General features: G+C 49.2%; 2 protein-coding genes across 2 annotated transcripts in view; one reads left to right on the forward strand and one right to left on the reverse strand.

The window, feature by feature from the left end:
- ACTN3 (actinin alpha 3) overlaps positions 1-4,425 on the forward strand; it is a 43,403-nt gene extending 38,978 nt beyond the window's left edge. The window contains exons 19-21 of the mRNA XM_081968516.1: positions 42-107; positions 2,033-2,191; positions 3,830-4,425. Coding sequence (XP_081824642.1) covers positions 42-107; positions 2,033-2,191; positions 3,830-3,988 — 384 coding nt within the window. The 3' untranslated portion in view covers positions 3,989-4,425. The remainder of the gene's footprint in view (positions 1-41; positions 108-2,032; positions 2,192-3,829) is intronic.
- A 1,109-nt stretch (positions 4,426-5,534) lies between these two features.
- Positions 5,535-16,182, reverse strand: RCE1 (Ras converting CAAX endopeptidase 1). Its single transcript, XM_081968571.1, has 8 exons — positions 15,674-16,182; positions 15,157-15,259; positions 11,825-11,908; positions 11,205-11,283; positions 10,305-10,472; positions 7,856-7,927; positions 6,676-6,738; positions 5,535-6,091 (listed from the first exon to the last, which is right to left on the reverse strand). The coding sequence occupies exons 1-8, from the start codon at positions 15,802-15,804 to the stop codon at positions 5,844-5,846; spliced, it is 948 nt and encodes a 315-aa protein (XP_081824697.1). The 5' UTR covers positions 15,805-16,182; the 3' UTR covers positions 5,535-5,843.
- Positions 16,183-17,016: the final 834 nt, after the last annotated feature.

Consider the following 17,016-nt stretch of genomic DNA (forward strand, 5'->3'; position numbering starts at 1 on the left):
CTCTCCGCTTCTCACCTTTTCCCACTTTTGACTCGTTGCAGAAACGAAATGGCCTGATGGACCCTGACGACTTCCGGGCCTGCTTGATCTCCATGGGATACGACCTGGTAGGGGACCAGCCTGAACTGGGAGGATTGTGTTCTGTTGGAGGGGAGGGGCATTAGAGCGTGAGATTTTAACCTTGCGCATGTATATATGTATATATAAGCGATAAAGGAGACTATTTGCTCAGGGTTGAAATGTGGGGTCCTTGGCACTCTCTGTGCTGGATTGTTTTCTTGAAGACATTTCATCATCCACCTAGGTAACATCATCAAGTGCTAGTTAAGAGAGAGAGAGAGATAGTGATAGATGATAGAGTGATAGAAAAATAGATAGATAGATATAGTGTGATAGAGATGATAGATAGATAGATAGATAGATAGATAGATAGATAGATAGATAGATGATAGATAGATAGATAGATAGAAGATAGATAGATATAAAGTGATAGATGATAGTGATAGATAGATAGATGTAGATGTAGAATGATAGAGATAGATGATATAGATACTGTAGATATAGGGTGATAGAGATGGTAGAGAGAGTGTGATAGAGAGTGGTAGAGAAATAGAGATTTATATAGAGTGGTTTTGGTATAGATGATAGATATAGAGTGATAGATATAGAGTGATAAATAGTGATAGATATAAAGATAGATGATAGAGTGATAGATATAGAGTGATAGATAGTGGTGGGATAGATAGATAGATAGATAGATAGATAGATAGATAGATAGATAGATAGATAGATAGATAGATAGATAGATGATAGATAGATGATAGATATAGTGATAGAGATGATAGAGAGTGATAGTGAGTGATATAGATAGATAGATGATAGATAGATAGATGATAGATATAAAGTGATAGATGATAGTGATAGATAGATGTAGATGTAGAATGATAGAGATAGATGATAGATACTGTAGATATAGGGTGATAGAGATGGTAGAGAGATAGAGAGAGATTTATATAGAATGGTTTTGGTATAGATGATATAGTGATGAATATAGAGTGATAAATAGATAGTGATAAATAGATATAAAGATAGATGATAGAGTGATAGATATAGAGTGATAGATAGAGAGTGGGATAGATAGATAGATGTTAGATAGATAGATAGATAGATAGATAGATAGATAGATAGATAGATAGATAGATAGATAGATAGATATAGGTAATGGTCTTGCAGCTCTCTGAGGAGGCCCATGTGGGCTCTGTCAAGCTGGGAGGGAAACTTTTAACTCTTCCCTCCAAGGATGCAAAGCTGCCATCATCAAAGCCCTTGGGAGGATTTGGCTCAGCTGCAGAACCGGTTTGGATTTATGGCCTCTAACCTGCCAATGCCCTTGCCAGTTTCCTGAAGTTCTCCTTCCTCTAATGGATTAAGGCTGGTTTTATAGCCTCTTTTTATTTCCCAGAGAGGCTCAGATTGCCAGGAAATAAGCAGTGGGAGAAAAAAGGGAGAGAACCACCTGGACAGCAGCCTTACTTAAAGGGATTATTTAGCCTTCCATGTCTAGACTAAAAAAAAACACAACAGAATTCAGTTATCTTTGGGATTTTGCATTTCTCCCGGTGCTGGGGTGCTGTTTCTGGATCGAAAAAATAAAAATGAGGAGGTAAACGTATTGAATTAAAGAACGGTGTTTAAATTTTAAAGATGGCAGAATGAACATCAAGAGACTGGCGTGGATTTAGAAAGCGACCGATGTCCTCTTCCCCATCATTTTTCAATGTTTTCCCTTTCTTGGATAAAACGAATTGCACGAACTGAGTATCAATCCAGTTCCTTTGCTCAGACAAACGCTTCACTTGTTGGGTTTTAGACAATGAAATTACCGGTTGTCTGTATGATGGAAACGACGTCTGAAAAGGGGGAAGAGGGAGCTCTGCCAGGAAGCTTTGAGCTGTCCCACTCTGGGGCCTGTAGATCTGTCTGAATCGGGGAGAGAATCCACCCATCGGGGATCTTTCCTCTCACTCCCTAGGGCGAAGTGGAGTTCACCCGTATCATGACCCTGGTGGATCCCAACAACACGGGAGTGGTGACCTTCCAAGCATTCATCGACTTCATGACCCGGGAGACAGCCGAGACCGACACGGCTGAACAGGTCATTGCCTCCTTCAAGATCCTGGCTTCAGACAAGGTGAGTCAGGAGGAGGTGGCTGGAAGGGCGGGGTGTGTGTGTGTTTGTGCAGGAGAGAGATTCCGCCTCGGCCACACCAGTTTCAAAAGGGACTCTTATTTAAAAGTGGGATTAAACCTGGATTAGCTAAAGAGAATCAGCATCCTGGATTCCGCCTGTCAGTTCTGGTTTTTTTTTCTTTTTGCTGTTCTGACCTAGGCTTCCCCAGCAGCCCGAAGCCAAGTCCTCGTCCCAATAAACCCCTTTTATTGAATTGACAGTGAATTCCTCTCCAACAAAGTCTTTCCTCTCCCAGAGTCTTTCAAGAGAGTTCCCAGTTACCGACCTTGATCAGGCTTGGAGAGGGGCCAGGTCGATATCTTTCAGACGCCGCAATACTTGGCAAGAATGCAGGAATGAACTAATTGTCTCCTGCAAGCTCCACTCCCCCTTTGCTCCTCTTTTATTCCCTCTGGGAAGGGCCATTCATCGTCCACCTGTGGCCTTCCTCCCAAGTAGACCCCTGTTCCTTAGCTGTTGCTAAAGGCTCCAGCTGTTCTTCTGCCTCACTGATGTCTGACTCCGAAGGCAGCTGATAACTGGCATACGGCCCTGGCCCCCTCTCTGCCTCCAACACAGAGCCCTCCTTAGAGCCTTCCCCAGACTCCAGGACTGGCCCAGGTTCCTCCCCAACCCTCCTCACTGTCCGAGTCTGCTGCCAGCTCTGCTGGCCACTGGCTGGCCACAACATTTGCCATCTCTGCTTCCCTCTTTCCCCACCGGAGAAAATCCTTTCTCTACTGGATGAGGAAACGCCAGGCCCCCTTCCCAAATCTGCTCTATAATCCCAGTTATTCTTCAATTAATGGTTTACAGTGGGCCAGCTCTGCCTCAGTGGGGCAGGAGACGAGGGAGTTGATCGTGACGGGCCTCTCCCTATATCACGAGTCCTTTTTTTAGCGGCAGGAAGGACACCCAGAGGCTTCCCACCCTATACCAGCCCAGCAAGTAGCAAGTCATCTGAGCTGGCCTGGTTTTCTGCCCCACGACAGAAACCCCCCCCCCCCAACCTAGCATTTTTAGGAAGTTCCTTCATGCCACTTTGGACCTTCAACTTGGGTGTCCTACAAGCCCACCCTGGGTAAAGCCAGGGTGGGCTTTACCCTAAGCAGTGTAGCTGGAGAGCAACGTCTGGGGAGGGCTGGGCTGGCCTCAGTGGGAGGGCTCAGTCAGGCATCCGTTACTCTCCCCCCTCTGCCCCCCAACTAGAGATGCTAGGTGGGTCCTTGACATCTCCTGCCAAGCAAATGTCCATGGAGATTCTCAACCACCTGCTTGTCCCAAAGGTGCTTTTCCAAAAAGCAATTCGACTCTATTTTTTTTCTTGAAAACACTTCGCTTCTCATCCAAGAAGCTTTTTTCAGTTCTGGCTGAATGGCGGGGAATGAAATGCAAATCCTTCCACTAGAATCGAAGCAGCTTCTTGGATGGAAAGCGAAAGGTATTCAAGTGGGGGGGGGGGGGACAAAACAGCCAAGGAAGCCCACTTGCCTTCTGGAAAAGCCCCTTCTGTGGGGCTACTTCCCAAGCAGGGGCTGAGCTCTGGGCTTCTCTGGCCTGCTAACCGGGGTGGGGTGGGGTCTCCTTGGTCCTCCGCAGAGCTACATCACAGTGGACGAGCTGCGCCGGGAGCTGCCCCCCGAGCAGGCCGAGTACTGCATCACCCGGATGACCAAGTACAGCGGAGCCGATGCCATCTCGGGCGCCTTGGACTATGTCTCCTTCTCCAGCGCCCTGTACGGGGAGAGCGACCTGTGATTCCCTCCCCTCACCAGAAAAGGCATGTGGGAGCAGAATGACCGCCTCCCCCCCCCAGGGAGCTCACACAATTCGAGTCCTGTGCCCAGGGCGCACGCCATAGCAGCCCCTTCCCCACATGCCCCCCCCAATGTTGGGCAAAAGGCAACGAGAACCTCCCTCTCTCCACCCATGAGCCACAAGGGGAGGGGGGTCTTGCTCGGAAACCCGTCTCTGTCCTGTCCTGCTGCTGTCTCTCTAGTCAGCCCTCCTCCCCGCCCCAGGCTGTGCTCTGCCCTGCCTCCCCCAGACCCTTCTGGGTTTCTCAGCCCCCAGGCAATGTCCTGGAAGCTGTCTAGATGATCCCCGGGGCTGCCCCGAGGGGTTCCCAAGGAATCAGGGCAAGGCCGGCATGGAACGGATGCTGTACCAATAAAACGCCACACTCTGGAGGCCCATCTGTGGTCGGAGTCTTTCTTCTTGGGAGGCCAACGGGGTGGAATGCCACGCCAAGGTCCCGTAAGCTTAAAGGCCCGGCCGCTCAGCCAAGAGGGAACTCCCGTGGGCACAAAGATGCTTGGAATGGAAACTGAAGGGATGGAATTCCATCTGCGGAGACTGGAACTAAGGAGAAACTTCCTGAGAGTGAGAACAATTAATTAACAGTTAAGTAGAACGGCTTCCCTCCAGAAGTTGTGGAGGTTTTGAAGAAGAGATTAGACAGCCATTTGTCTGCAATGGAATAGGGTCTCCTGCCTGAGCAGGGGGGTTGGACTAGAAGACCTCCAAGGTCCCTTCCAATTCTTATTATTCTATGTTCTGTGAGTACGGCTAATCTAGAGAAAAGGACTAGGGTGGCGTAACAGCCTTCCAGTATTTGAGGAGCTGCCCCAAAGAAGAAGGGGGGGGGGGGGGTCAGCTTATTTTCCAAAGCACCCGAAGGCAGGACAAGAAGCAACGGAGGGAAACTAATCAAGGAGAGAAGCAACCTAGAACGAAGGAGGAATTTCCTAAAAGTTAACAATTCACCAGTGGAACGGCTTGCCACCAGAAGTTACTGGAGGATTTGAAGAAGAGGCTGAACAGCCCTTTGTCTGGGATGGTATAGGGTTTCCTGCCTGAGCAGGGGGGTGGGCTAGAAGACCTCCAAGGTCCCTTCCAGCTGTTATTCTGGAAGCCAGCCATCTCCCTTCTGCCCACGTATCCTGAGATGCCCCGTGGTTCCCTTCTGACTTTCTAATGCAGCCCGTGGTTGATGCCCTCCCAAATAACAGCTGCTTGCAGAAAAAGATAATTCTCTGCCTTGACAAGATATCCCCTCCTTAAGCAGTTAAGACTAGTGAGCAAAGATGGAGTTAGACTACTCTTCCCTCAAGCGATCTCGCTTTACCGCAATCTCGCTTCGGCTGGTTGAGAACCCACCGGTGGGCTCTCCTCATGGCCTCAAAGCCCCGATCCCCATGAGAAATCTGGCCGAGGGAAGAGACCCAAAGGACGGGCAGCGTTTGGATCTCACTTACAGTCCGTCCCCCTTCCTCCACCCGAGTCCATTCAACCAACCAAGGCACCTCCTTAAAGTACTTTATTCATAAAAAATAGAACTCTTCAGGGCCTGGAGGAAAACGGCCCGGGAATCTCTAGAAAAAGGGGTGGTGGGCTCAGGGTGGAGGTGCGTGACGAGTGCCAGCGCGGCTACCCATCAGTGGCAAGCGGGGTTGACGTGAGGAGCCTCTCTGGGAAGAGGGGAGCTCCTGCCCTTCCTTCCCAGCTGCGGAGCAGAAGGGTGCCTGGGAACCAATTTGGACACAGAGCAGAGCGCCCGGAGAGGGTGGCCGGAGGGCGAGGGTGTGTTCGCAGCGGAGGCGCCACGGGGCTGTCAGGAGCACCAAGAAGAGCTGGTGAGGCCATCCGCGGGAGAGGTCAGTCTGGAGAGGGAGCAGATGGGCAGGTGTCCGAAGAAAGCCGGGTCCGTCATGGGGACGAGGAGGAGGAAGAAAAGGACCACGCCTAGCAGGTAAAAGAAGACCACCAGGAAACACTGCGAGTGCTCCAGGGCTGCGCCCACCGCAGGGAATCCAACATAGTTGCAGAAGGAGTGGCAGAGAACCGGCCCAATGAGGTGTCCTGCGCGGAGAGAGTGAAAAGAGACGGTGAAAAGAAGAATCCCACCCCTTCCGAGGAGCAGAGCGAAAAACAAGCTTTCCCTCGGTGGAAAAGCCACCACCCAGCGATGTCGGGTGGGCCGATAACGCTTTCAGTCAAGCCAAATGAAGAATTGGAACTGGGAGGCGGGCGAGAAAAATAAGTTCAATTTTGCAAAGGAAAACAACAACAACAACCCAGGATTGGCTGACGCTGGAGACTAAGCCACGATGGGGCAATCTTAAACCACCCGCTTTATCTTAATCCCCGATTAGCCGCGATAGAAAGGGAGAGGAGCTCGGAATCGGAGTTTGAGCAGGGTTATTGGCAGAAAAGAGGGCTCAAGGCCTCAATTTTAAGATTTAAAACCTCCCATCGTTCTCAGCTACCACCCAGCCCTTCGAGGGGGGGGGGGCTTCCAGAGACTCGCCTGGCAGGTAACAGTAGAGGAAATGGGCAGGTAATTAACGATTGAGGAAACCTGCCTTTTGCATGCAAATGAGCAACTGAGAGAGGAAGAGAACTCCAGGAAGGAAGGGAATCCCAGCTCCCAACCCTTCACCAACCTGTTCGGATGAAGAGGAACGCGGTGTAGGCTCCGAAGATGGCGGTGTAGGAGAACTGGAACACTGCAAGGGAAGGGAGCAGCTGGTTAGGAAAGATTGTGTGTGCGTGCGTGTCTGTGTTGGGCGCAGGGAGTCCCAATTTAAAAGGGGGCATCCCCCACGGGAGCAACTTCAAGATATTCCGTGTTTCTCAATCTTGGCAACTTTTAAGGTGCCTGGACTTCAACTCCCAGAATTCCCTGGCCTTCTGGGCGTTGAAGTCCAGGCACCTTAAAGTCATTAAGATACGTAATTTAAAAAGGAGGAAAAAGGAAGCTCTTCTGAATTTTCTCTCCACTTGCAAAGAAATCCTTTGCCTCCATTTCTCTCACCTCTTTCGTCTTTAGGGTTTGTGTTGCCTTCGGAATAACGCACAGAGCAACTCAACTACACAATGAGACACTAGTCCAAGGGCTATCAAACAGAGCTGGGGTATATGTATATACGTGTATATGTGTGTGTGTGTGTGTGTGGTCACAACCCCTGGTATGCCCAAATATGCTTATCAGCACAAATGCAACATACATTATACATATACATATACATAGATACATAGATACATAGATACATAGATACATAGATAGATAGATGATAGATAGATAGATAGATAGATAGATAGATAGATAGATAGATAGATAGATAGATGATAGATAGATACTCTAATACCCCACAAATACCCTGAGCTGCCCAAATATGCTTAGCAGCACAAATGCAACATATATATATGCCCTGGTTCGATTCCCAGCAAGGGTATGGCTAGCTGACGAGAGCTAAATAGCTTGAAATAGATCTATACTAGTCTCCCTTTATTTATTTATCAGCACAAATACAATATATACATACATACATACATACACATACACAAAATTACGATACTCTAATACCCCACAAATACCCTGAGCTACATTAAAATTAAATTAGGAGTAAATCGATTTGGCCCTTTGCAAAGAGTCGTCAGAGCTCTGGACAGGTGGGAAAACAGCCAATTCAAGGTCACCTTTTTTTTCTTCAAATGGCTTAGCAATACGTTGTTCAACTTTGGAAAAGTTTTGGCCACGATTGGGGTGTTTTTATTGGCAGCTTCCAACCCAACACCCCCTTGCCTTGATCCCTCTTAGCGACGGCCCTGCTAAGACCCTACCTGCCGATAGAAAAATACTGGCTTTGCTTCCTTGGCGAAACCGCAGCTGCTCGATGACATGATGGAAATGAGCTGCAAGAGGAAAAATAATTCCACATGTAAAGAAAAAAGCCAAAGCAAAACACATACAGGTAGTCCTCGATTTACGACAGTTCATTTAGCGACCGTTCAAAATTACAACGGCATTGGGGAAAAAGTGACTTACGACTCTTTCAACGTTACGACCTTTGCAGATCATGTGACCAAAATTCAGACGCAGAGCAACTGGTTCTTACTTACGACCGTCGCAATTCCCTTTTGCGACCTTCTGACAAGCTGAGTCAATAGGGAAGCCGGATTTCACGGAACAACCGGCTTACCGATTTATCAACTGCGGTGATTCACTTAACAACCGAGGCCAGAAAGGTCGTACAATGGGGCAAAACTCACTTTAAGAAATGTCTCAACACCAACAGAAATGTTGGGCTCAGTTGTGGTCGTAAGTCGAGGACTATCTATATTGGCAAAATAGGGGCCTTGCATTCTCTCCCAGGCTTTATAGGTAGTCCTCGACTTACAACCATTCGTTTAGTGACCAATGATCGAGTTGACTTACTATGAAAAAAGGGACTTACAACTGGTCCTCGCACTTCAAGCAAGTCAACACTTGATCAACACTCAGATCTCGGCCACCTGCACGTATTCACAATAATTGCAGCATCCAGGGTCACATCGCCATTTGTGGCCTTCCCAGCAGGCCCCCAACTTCAATAAGGGGCGGGGGGGAGCCGGATTTGCTTACCACCCGCACGATTCGCTTAGCAACTACTGTGATTTCCGTAACGGTGGCAAAACAAGGTTGCGAAATCAGGAAAGACTCACTTAACTTGTAAACATCCTGGCTTCGGATTAAAATTAAGTCTAATTTGAGCCAATCTTGACTCTCGCTGACTTCCACCCATGGAGTGGTTGCCTTGGCAACCGCATGGATGGGGATGCTAATTCTTCTGGAATGGTTGTTTTTTTGTTTTGTTTTTAAGCTATCCAGCTAAGCCTCCAGATTTGCAGCTCTCTGGGGGTCTCTCATACAATGTCTAAGCCCCGGGCCACGGCATGCCAGAAACCGGGCCGCGCAAGCAAGCGAAGCCCCCCCATCCGTGGGACGCAAGCAGCACGCAAAATCATGCTCCCTCCGGTCCTTGGAAAAATCTTTCTCCGTGGAACCTGTCCCTGGTGCTCACACGTTTGGAGGCCGTTGGTCCAACCAGCATGATTTTACTTTAGCTTTATTTCAGTTTGGTTTTAATAACCCCAAGGAAGAAAGCAAGGAGGTGGAAAGCAAAGGCTACCCTTAAGGAAGGACTACAAGCAGGAGGCCCATTTGCATAGATGATAGATAGATAAAGAGAGAGAGAGAGAGAGAGATAACATGATAGATAGATAGATGATAGATAGATAGATAGATAGATAGATAGATAGATAGATAGATAAAGATAGATAGATAGATAGATAGATAGATAGATAGATAGATAGATATAAGAGATAGATAGATAGATTGATTGATTGATATATAAGATAGATAGATAGATATAGATAGATAGATAGATATAACATAGATAGATTGATAGATAGATAGATAGATAGATAGATATGATAGATAGATAGATATGATAGATAGGTAGATATACATATAAGATAGATAGATTGATTGATAGATATATAAGATAGATAGATTGATAGATAGATATTAGATAGATAGATGATAGATAGATAGATAGATAGATAGATAGATAGATAGATAGATAGATAGATGATAGATAGATATTTCCTGAAAATAAGACCTCCCCCGGATAATAAGCCCAATTGGACTTTTGAGTGCATGTGCTCAAATAAGCCCTCCCCCAAAAATAAGCCCTCCCCTAAAATATTGCAACACAGTCAAATGCTTATTTTATACATACATACATACATACATACATACATACATACATAACGATAGATAGATGATGATAGATAGATAGATAGATAGATAGATAGATAGATAGATAGATAGATAGATAGTTTTATTGCAGATATTTCACAACCCAGCTAGGTAACTTCACCAGTGCTCCTAGAGGGCAAACTCCAATTCTTTCTAGCACTGATGAGGTTACTCAGTTGGGTAGTGAAACGTCTTGAGCTCAGAGAGCACCAAGGACTCCACCATTCATATGTTATCCCACTGCCAAGCCTTCGCCTGCTCGCTTTCTGGAACATGGGGGTTTAGTAACGATGGCAGCCACCTGGAGGAAGAGCCAGGCTTCTCGGGGAAGGCTCCTCCTCTAATAATGCCCCCCAGCCCCAAAGCACGCAGCCACCTCCAGACGAGGAGAGCAAAAGCCAGCAGCTGATCTCTCACCAAAGACACAGAACTTGGAAGGGAGATGAGTGGCAAATACATCCAATCAATCAATCCATCAAAAGAACTCACCGACTCCAAAGAAGAGCGGGCAGGTGACGATGGCCAGTCCTACTCCTGTGCAGGGCACCAACATGGGCACCATGCAAGCTCGGAAGACCAGTTCTTCGGTGAAGGGCGCGATGACCTGGTTACGCAGCCAGCGCATGTCCGTGAGGCAAAGGACCCAAAACCTGGGGTCTGGGGGTGGGGGGAGTAGAAGCAGTGTTACTGATGCCCCCAAAACACACATAGGCCTTGATTTCTTGAGGGGTGGGGGGAATGGCAATGTGACTGTTCAAAGTTACAGCACTTGTGCCCCTTGTTCACGTTTATGACGGTTGCAGCATCCTCACGACCACGTGATCAAAATTTGGCCGCTTGGCCACTGACTCCTATTTATGACGGTTGCAGTGCCCCGGGATCACGGGATCGCCCTTTACGACTTTCCCACCCCGCACCATCAATGAGGGGAGCTGGATTCGTTTTAACAACCAGGCGGTTCCTTTTAACGACGGCAGTGCTTCGCTTCACAGCTGTGGCAAAAAGTGGTGGTAAAAGTGGCCCCGAGACATTCCACTGACGTCTTACTTAGCCACCCAAATTCTGGTCTCGACTGTGCCCGTAACTCGAGGGGTACTTGTAGGGAGACTAGTATTTCTCAACCTTGGCCCCTTTAAGGAGGAAGGGACTTCAACTCCCAGAATTCCCCCAGCCAGCCATGGAAATTGAAGTCCAGCCTTCCTCTTAAAGGAGCCACGGCTGAGAAACCCTGCCATAGACAGAGGAAACTGGCTTGACCCCCAAACACCAAAACACAGAGCATATATCACCCACCCGAACAAAATACACCCCCCCAATAATTCATCCTCCCCCATTAGTGAAATAATATTTTCTATTATCTTAACACAAATCCCATCAGCAGATTCTTACCAAAGGCCACTCTTAAGCCATCGACCATGTCCCAGGGACAGTCCATGGACAGCTGGATAAGGGGGCCGAGAAAGAGGATCTGGGAAGACAAAAGAACCACGTTCACCGGGACGTTACACCTATTTTAGAAATATTAAAAAGAACTTATTCCCCCCCACCCCAGTAGCCTTCTATGAAATAGCATCCAGCTATCAGAAAAGCCAGCAGTTCTGCGGTTCGAATCCTGAGCGCCGCCTAACGGAGTGAGCTCCCCTGACTTGCCCAGCTTCTACTAACCTAGCAGTTCGAAAGCAGGTACAAAATGCAAGTAGAAAAATAGGGACCACCTTTGGTGGGAAGGGAACAGCGTTCCGTGCGCCTTCGGCGTTGAGTCATGCCGGCCACATGACCACGGAGACATCTTCGGACAGCGCTGGCTCTTCGGATTTGAAACGGAGAGGAGCACTGCCCCCTAGAGTCGGGAAGGACTAGCACAGATGTCCGAGGGGAACTTTTCCCTTTTACCAGCTATGGACAGGAAGGTTTCGGGGCCAGCCCTTGTGAAAACCGAGTCACTAGCTAGCTGTCAAAAAAGTGTCACCAAGGTGTCACCCCAAGGTTATAAGGCGAGCCACCCTTACCACTGTCAGCAGCAGGGGCAGCAGAGTCGCTGGCAAGATGCCCTCCAGCCGGAACCCCATCAAGGTGAGCAGGGATGCACCTGGCTGAGCAGAAGAGGAGATACCTTCATCATCATCATCATCATCATCACCCTCAAGCACCATCTCTGCTGACTCGCCCCATAAGCAGACAACAGGGGCAGCAAAGGAAAATGGCATCTCGCCTCTTACTAGAGCGGCCTTAGACTTAAAATTAAGTTGCAGGTTTTATCCTTTTCAGCCATTGTAGACGTTGCAAAAGGAGAGATTTTTTTATCCTGTCTGCCATCCCTGAAGTCACCCAGTCAGCTTCACACCTAAGATTGGACTAGAACTCACCGACACCTAGTAATTGGCCCAAAGTCACCCAGCCGGCTTTCATGGCCAAGGTGGCACCAGAACTCTCTGTCTCCCGGTTTTTAGCCTGATGCCTTAACCACTAGAACAAATCGGATCGAGATAATATATGTAGGGTACCACCTTGGAAATAAACATTATTGATTTATTAAATGTAAATGTGAGATGCCACGATGATTCCACGCCAAGTCCCATCGTCCCCAATGGAATTGGTGTGCCGTGGAAGGGCCCAAAGCGTTTCCCTCTCTCTTTCATTTCCACCCACCAGCAGGGAGGCCTCGCCTCTCACTTCAACCGTGGCTACGCTGACGACAATGCATTTAAACCGGTTACTGAATCAGCCCATTTTCCGCCTTCCCACCACATACTGAGGGAGGGATGAACCAATGGATAAGCCACTCTACCCCCCCCCCCACACACACACCAAACAACCGCAACCAAGCTAACTGCGCGTTGGGAGTGCTGCGAAGCACGGATATTTTTGCCAGGTTGTAATTATCTTGATTAAGTACGCTGCAGTGAAGGCAGCCATCAAACACTTGAGAATGACTCAAGCCAGGGATGGAAGCTGCCAGGAGTGGGTGAATGCCACCCATTCTGGAGATGGCCCAAACCTTCTCCTAGGAAACGTCCCTATCAACACGGGCGACCTGGGGCAGTTTTGCGCCTCTAAAGAAACTTTTTCTAACCTAGGCTTCCCCAAAAAGCACGAGGCAGAGTCCTGGTCCTGACAAAACCCCTTTTATTAAACGAATGTGAATTCCTCTCATTCACATTCAGCCAAGGCCTGGCAACAAGTCTTTCAAAGGAATATTTATGACCACAGACCTTATCTTTCTTGGAAAGCTGCCATGTCAATATTTCCCAAATGAGGTGCTGCGCAAGGAAAGGCTGGGCGCAGAGTCTCTGAGATTCACGGACAGATCTTCACACTCCTGAAACGAATCTAACGACTGAACGAAGGAATTGTTTCCTGCAAAAGCCCACTCCCCTTTCGCTCCTCTTTTATGTCCTATGGGAGGGGCCATTCATCTTCCACCTGTGACGAGTCGACCCTTGTTTCGGGTTGTTCTTTTCTTCTGGCAGCTCTGCGCATGCGCACACTGGGAACAGGCTCCAGCTGTTCTTCTGCCTCACTGATGTCTGACTCCGAAGGCAGCTGATAACTGGCATATGGCCCTGGCCCCCTCTCTGCCTCTGACAGAGCCCTCCTCAGAGCCTTCCCCAGACTCCAGGACTGGCCCAGGTTCCTCCCCAACCTCCTCACTGTCTGAGGCCACAACAAAACTTTAAGACTGCCCTGCCAAGCCAGGGTGACAGCAAGGCAAGGGGACGCTGGTCAGATCTTAACAGTCTGGCGAAATGGCACCACAAAGAGATCACTGCTTGGCTTGAACCCTTGCAGATTGCAGCAATCAGCCCTGATGGCAGATCATCTATTTTGGTTTACCTGCACAGAAATTTCCCCAGCCTTTCCTAGGGCCAAACTGCTCATGCTGGTCTTTTAAGGCCTTGGTCCAGTGGTTAAATCACCAAGCTAGAAAGTGGGAGACGTTGAGTTCTAGTCCTGCCTTAGACATGAAAGCCGGCTGGGTGACTTTGGGCCAATCACCAGGAGACAGTGAGTTCTAGTCCCGCCTTAGGCATCAAAGCCAGCTGGGTGACTTTGGGCCAATCACCAGGAGACGGAGAGTTCTAGTCCCGCCTTAGGCATCAAAGCCAGCTGGGTGACTTTGGGCCAATCACCAGGAGACGGAGAGTTCTAGTCCCGCCTTAGGCATCAAAGCCAGCTGGGTGACTTTGGGCCAATCACCAGGAGACGGAGAGTTCTAGTCCCGCCTTAGGCATCAAAGCCAGCTGGGTGACTTTGGGCCAATCACCAGGAGACAGTGAGTTCTAGTCCCGCCTTAGGCATCAAAGCCAGCTGGGTGACTTTGGGCCAATCACCAGGAGACGGAGAGTTCTAGTCCCACCTTATGCAAGAGAACTAGCTGGATGACTGTGGGCCAATCATTAGGAGACAGTGAGCTCTAGTCCCGCTTTAGGAATAAAAGCTGGCTGGGTGACTTTTGACCAGTCCCTCTCTCTCTCTCCCAGTCCAACCCACCTCAGAGGGTGTCATTGTGGGGAAAATAGGGGAGCATTTTGGATATGTTCACCGCCTTATTTATACAAATAAAGGCGAGATACAAGCAGATAAATAAACTGAGTAAGGCCCTAATTTATGTATTAAAATTATTACGTTTAATTAAAATGTATGTATTAAATGTATGGATTAAATCTCACTATCCAAGCAACTGTGGGCAAACTCGCAATATACTTTGAAGCAGCTCTTTTCCCCACCCCAATCTACCTGCACGCCAATATATTAGCCAGTTGATCTTTTTCATCCAATATTGCTTCCGTTACGGGGTCAATCTATTTCAGCCAGGCTGTTCCCTGATATAAAACACTTCCCGCCCCCTAAACTGAGAGGATATCTATCAAGAAAGCTGCATCGCAAACTTTGGCAGTAGCCTCAGGAGCTCTGCAAAAGTTACCCCCGAATTTTATTTCTTTTCTTTTTTTAATGCAACATAAGATGGAAACCGTCATAATACCTGCATCCTAAGCAAAAGAGGTTTGAAGTTTACATTCAGTCAAACCCTTAAGTTTTTCTGTTGGGTATTTTGCACGGCTGTGCCCAAACCTATCCAGCAAAAGGAAGATTTGTCTATCTGAACCACAGCTGGGTAATATCCCTGCTTCAAAATCCCGGGGGGAAAAAAATAACTCTTCAATCCAGCATTTCAAAACTTTTGCAAGCCTTCTCGCTTCCACTTTTCATCTGCTGTTTACATTTGGATTCACTTTGATTTAAACAACAACAACAACAAAGTAGCTTCCAAAGAAATAAACCAAACGCCCGAAATCTCCAGGTAATGTCAGCCAGACCTGGAGAGGCAGGGAGTCCTCACCTTAATGCCCGTCACCTCTTTCCAGACCCAGATGAAGAGGGGCGAGAAAGTGGAGACCACCAGGACGCTGGTGAAGCGGCGCTTAATGACCGCGGGGTGGTCCCTAAAAAGGAGGAAAAGCCAAGTCTGAAAAAGTCCCCCCAAAAAAAACCAGGAAGGAAAGGGGGAAGGGGATATTATGCAGGGGAGACTAAAAGGAACTGATCTGTTCATTCACAAGACCCCGTTGACCCGGAGAATGGAAGGAAAAAACCCGGGTTAACTTCAGCCTCGGGTGGGTTTCCCCGTCGCCGAGAAGCTCAAGGCAACAAGGCCAGGAACAAGCGGCCCCTTCCCCAATTTCTGCAAAGGGGCTTCAATAGACAATTCCACCCCCAAGCACAACCTGGCGCGTTTCCAGTAGGGGAAAGACCCCCAGCCCCTTGCAGGGGATGGAAGCCAGGCTGGGGACGGGGGGCTGCAGCTCTCCCACCCAGCCCGGCCCCTCCCCAGCTTTCCCGCTCTCCCCCGGCCTCACCTGGGCAGGTGGCTCTTCCAGACGTAGAGGCTGCCCACGTAGGAGCAGGCCAGGCCGAGGCAAGAGAAGAGCGAGGCCCAGCAGAGCCCCGGCCCGGCGCCCCCCGCCCCTTCCTCGCCCTCCGCCGACATCGGGGCGATGCAAGAGGAGCGCGGCTCAGCCCGGCCGCCCAGGCGAAGCAGGCAGGCGGGCAGGGCCGCGTGGGGAGCCTCCGCCTCCCAGGCGCGGAAGAGGAAGCCGGGCAGCCGAGGGGAGGGAAGCGGCGGGCCGGGCTGCCCTGCTGCGGGGATTGCGGCAGAGAGACCCCGGCCCGGGCCAGGCGGGCATCCCGCCCCCTGCCAGCGATTCCCGCCAGCCCAGGCGACCTCCGCCTCCTCCTCCTCCCCGGCCCGCCTCCCTTCGGGTCGGCACGTTGCTGGGACGCCCCCGGCTGGCTCCGCCGTTACGCAACCCGCCAACCCCGCTTCTCGCCTTCAGCTTCCAAAAGCATCGGAAGAAAAGTCCCGCCGCGGCGCCTGGCACCGCTAGGGGGCGGCAGATGCCTGCCTCGGCGCACCTTTGGGGAAGCTAAGTAGGGTCGGGTCCGGTTGAGGAGCGGAGGGGCAGCAGGAAAGCACCTTCCTCCATAGCAATAGCCCTTAGGCTTATATACCGCTTCACGGTGCTTTTCCAGCCCTCTCTAAGCGGTTTAGAGTCAGCCTTTAAGAAGAGCAACAAAGATGATTAGGGGACTGGAGACTAAAACATATGAAGAACGGTTGCAGGAACTGGGGATGTTTAGCTTAAGAGAAAGAAGGACCAAGGGAGACATGATAGCATCTTCCAATATTTGAGGGGCTGCCACAAAGAGGTAGTCAACCTCCAAAGCATCAGAAGGCAGGAGAAGAAGCAATGGGTGGAAACTAATCAAGGAGAGAAGTAACTTAGAACTGAGGAGAAACTTCCTGACAGTGAGAACAATTAATCAGTGGAGCAGAAAATGCCTCCAGAAGCTGCGAATGCCCCAACACTGGAAGGCTTTAAGAAGATGTTGGATAGCCATCTGTCTGAAACGGCATAGGGTTTCCTGCCTGGGCAGAGGGTTGGACTAGAAGACCTCCAAGGTCCCTTCCAACTCTACTATTGTATTGTATTGTATTATTGTATTTTGCCCCCCAACAATCTGGGTCCTCATTTTACTCATCTCGGAAGGACGGAAGACTGAGTCAATCTTGAGCCAGTGAGGATTGAACTGTTGGCAGTGTGCAGAGTTAGCCTGGGGTACTAATCACTGGGAAGGAAGGAAGGAAGGAAGGAAGGAAGGAAGGAAGGAAGGAAGGAAGGAAGGAAGGAAGGAAGGAAGG

This window comes from Natrix helvetica, assembly GCF_964273705.1.
Source record: "Natrix helvetica genome assembly, chromosome: 16".
In the NCBI taxonomy this organism is placed as follows: Eukaryota; Metazoa; Chordata; class Lepidosauria; order Squamata; family Natricidae; genus Natrix; species Natrix helvetica.